The 2,500-nt window shown below is 50.6% G+C and overlaps 1 protein-coding gene across 1 annotated transcript in view; it reads left to right on the forward strand.

Moving 5' to 3' along the window:
- The first annotated feature begins 798 nt into the window (after positions 1–798).
- Positions 799–2,500, forward strand: part of prdm1c (PR domain containing 1c, with ZNF domain) — a 14,631-nt gene continuing 12,929 nt past the window's right edge. The window contains exon 1 of the mRNA XM_084314685.1: positions 799–1,050. Within this exon, the coding sequence (XP_084170811.1) occupies positions 820–1,050 (231 nt within the window). The 5' untranslated portion in view covers positions 799–819. The remainder of the gene's footprint in view (positions 1,051–2,500) is intronic.

A 2,500-nucleotide genomic window follows, 5' to 3' on the forward strand; every position in this document is an offset into this window, starting at 1 on the left:
GGGAAAGTAAGGACCCCCCCCCACACACACCACACACACAACACAGATTCTCTCTCACACACACACACACACACACACACACACACACACACACACACACACACACACACACACACACACACACACACACACACACACACACAGACACACAGACACACAAACACACAGACACACACGCACACACACACACACACACACACACACACACACACACACACACACACACACACACACACACACACACACACACGCCTCGTCACCGTCACCACCTCCACCTTGACACAGCCTCCTCTGTGTCACACCTCAACCTCAGGCTTCTAATTTTGGCTTCGCTCAAGACTGGACTTCCCCCCCCTATATTTCATCCATTGTTTGTGAAGCCTTGTGCTTTTTTTTTTCTCTCCCCCATTCCTCAGAGACCAGCTGGAAAGAGGGAGAGAGAGAGAGAGAGAGAGAGAGAGAGAGAGAGAGAGAGAGAGAGAGAGAGAGAGAGAGAGAGAGAGACATGAGAGAGAGACATGAGAGAGAGACACAAGAAAGACAGAGAGACTAAAGAGAGACACACAGACGAGACACACAAGAGAGACAGAGAGAGACATGAGTGTGAGTGGGAGAGAGAGAGAGAGAGAGAGAGAGAGAGAGAGAGAGAGAGAGAGAGAGAGAGAGAGAGAGCGTAAAGGGGGTGTGGTGGATAGAAACAAGAGGAAAAGATGACCAACATCAGGTCAGAATGAGGGAGAGCAGATAAAGCTGAAGACGCCACATTGATCTATGTCCTTGTTTCTCCTCCAGGCCTCTTCCTCCCCACACAGTGCAGCCATGTTAACCTCTGATGGGTCGCCTCGCACCGCGGGGGTCATCGCCGCGGCAACGCCGGAGACACAGGACACGGACATGACATTGTGGGGCGAGGCGGAGTTTGCCGAGAGGTGCGCTTACATAGTCAAGGACCAACCTCTGGAGGGGGACCCCGAAGACCCCCGGAGGACGCGAGCCGAGAGGTCCCTACCCAGGAACCTGGCTCTAAAACGCCGCCCGGATTCAACAGAGGTACGGCTCACGGCGCGGCACGCTGCCCCCTCCCTGTGTCTGAGAGGTTGGGTTGGGTTGCAGGGGAAGAGTGTTAGGCGTTTGCATCCTTTCTGTGTTTTTCATTGGAGTCACAGTGTTTGTCTGAGTCACTGGCATCAACAAGTTTCTTGTTTTGGGGCCGACATCCATGCGTCACCCCCGAATCCATCTTCGTCACTCGTCACTCGCACATCCTTCCGTCCGCTCATCCATCCTCGTCACTCGCCACTCGTAGTCGTACATCCTCCCATCTGCTCATCCATCCTCAGGGGGGAGGGAGGGAGGGAGGGAGGGAGGGAGGGAGGAAAACGCTTGATACGTTGTTGTCTAATTTCGTCTTTTCCTCTCACGTCTCAAGATGCGAGACAATAGCCGCCCCCCTCTCGCCACACAGCCCGAGGTCTCTAAGACTATAGCTACCTTAGATTCCTGCCCCCATTGTCCCACCACACAATTACGCCGTAAAGCAGGAGACACAGGGACCCACCTCGCGGAAGGCATCGTAAATAACCCTTCAGAGGCGTGTGCGTGTGGCGGATGGTTGATGTTTAACCCGACAAACAGGAGGCAAGAGATCGGAGATAGCGCCGTATCAAAGCAGGTCTTCCTTCAGATGCATAAGGAGAGATTAGCTCAGTGGACCGTCTGTGAATATGTGGGGTTTCCTGTTCAAATACACAACAGGGGATTAGTCTTGTGTCTCTAGGATGTTACTCCTTTGAGTGGCTTCCTTCCACGTTGCTCCTTCAGAGGAGGGGCCCGCGGTCAGCCTGCCCCGCCAGGAGGGAGTCCCAGGTGTCTGCAGCTAAATACCAGCCCTGCCACTTTGACCTTCTTCACTGAGGTCTATGTACTGCAGTCTGGACGAGCACTAAAGAGCAGGGTGTGTTGCATAGGGGTAGTCTGTGCGGCAGATGGGTAGATGAAACGGAGCGCTCGGACAAAAACCAAAAGGGACAGAAATGTCTGCCCGAGATAAACTGTGCACAGCCCGGATTTATTATGACAGTATGATAGTACTGGATGGTATTTTCAGTTTTGCCACGGTACAGTATGATAGTACTGGATGGTATTTTCTGTTTTGCCACGGTACAGTATGATAGTACTGGATGGTATTTTCTGTTTGACCACGGTACAGTATGATAGTACTGGATGGTATTTTTTGTTTTACCACGGTACAGTATGATAGATGGTATTTTTTGTTTTACCACGGTACAGTATGATAGTACTGGATGGTATTTTTTTGTTTTACCACGGTACAGTATGATAGTACTGGATGGTATTTTCAGTTTTACCACGGTACAGTATGATAGTACTGGATGGTATTTTTTGTTTTACCACGGTACAGTATAATAGTACTGGATGGTATTTTTTGTTTTACCACGGTACAGTATGATAGTACTGGATGGTATTTTTTGTTTTACCACGG

The sequence above is a fragment of the Notolepis coatsorum genome, assembly GCF_963971535.1.
Source record: "Notolepis coatsorum genome assembly, chromosome: 5".
Classification (NCBI taxonomy): domain Eukaryota; kingdom Metazoa; phylum Chordata; class Actinopteri; order Aulopiformes; family Paralepididae; genus Notolepis; species Notolepis coatsorum.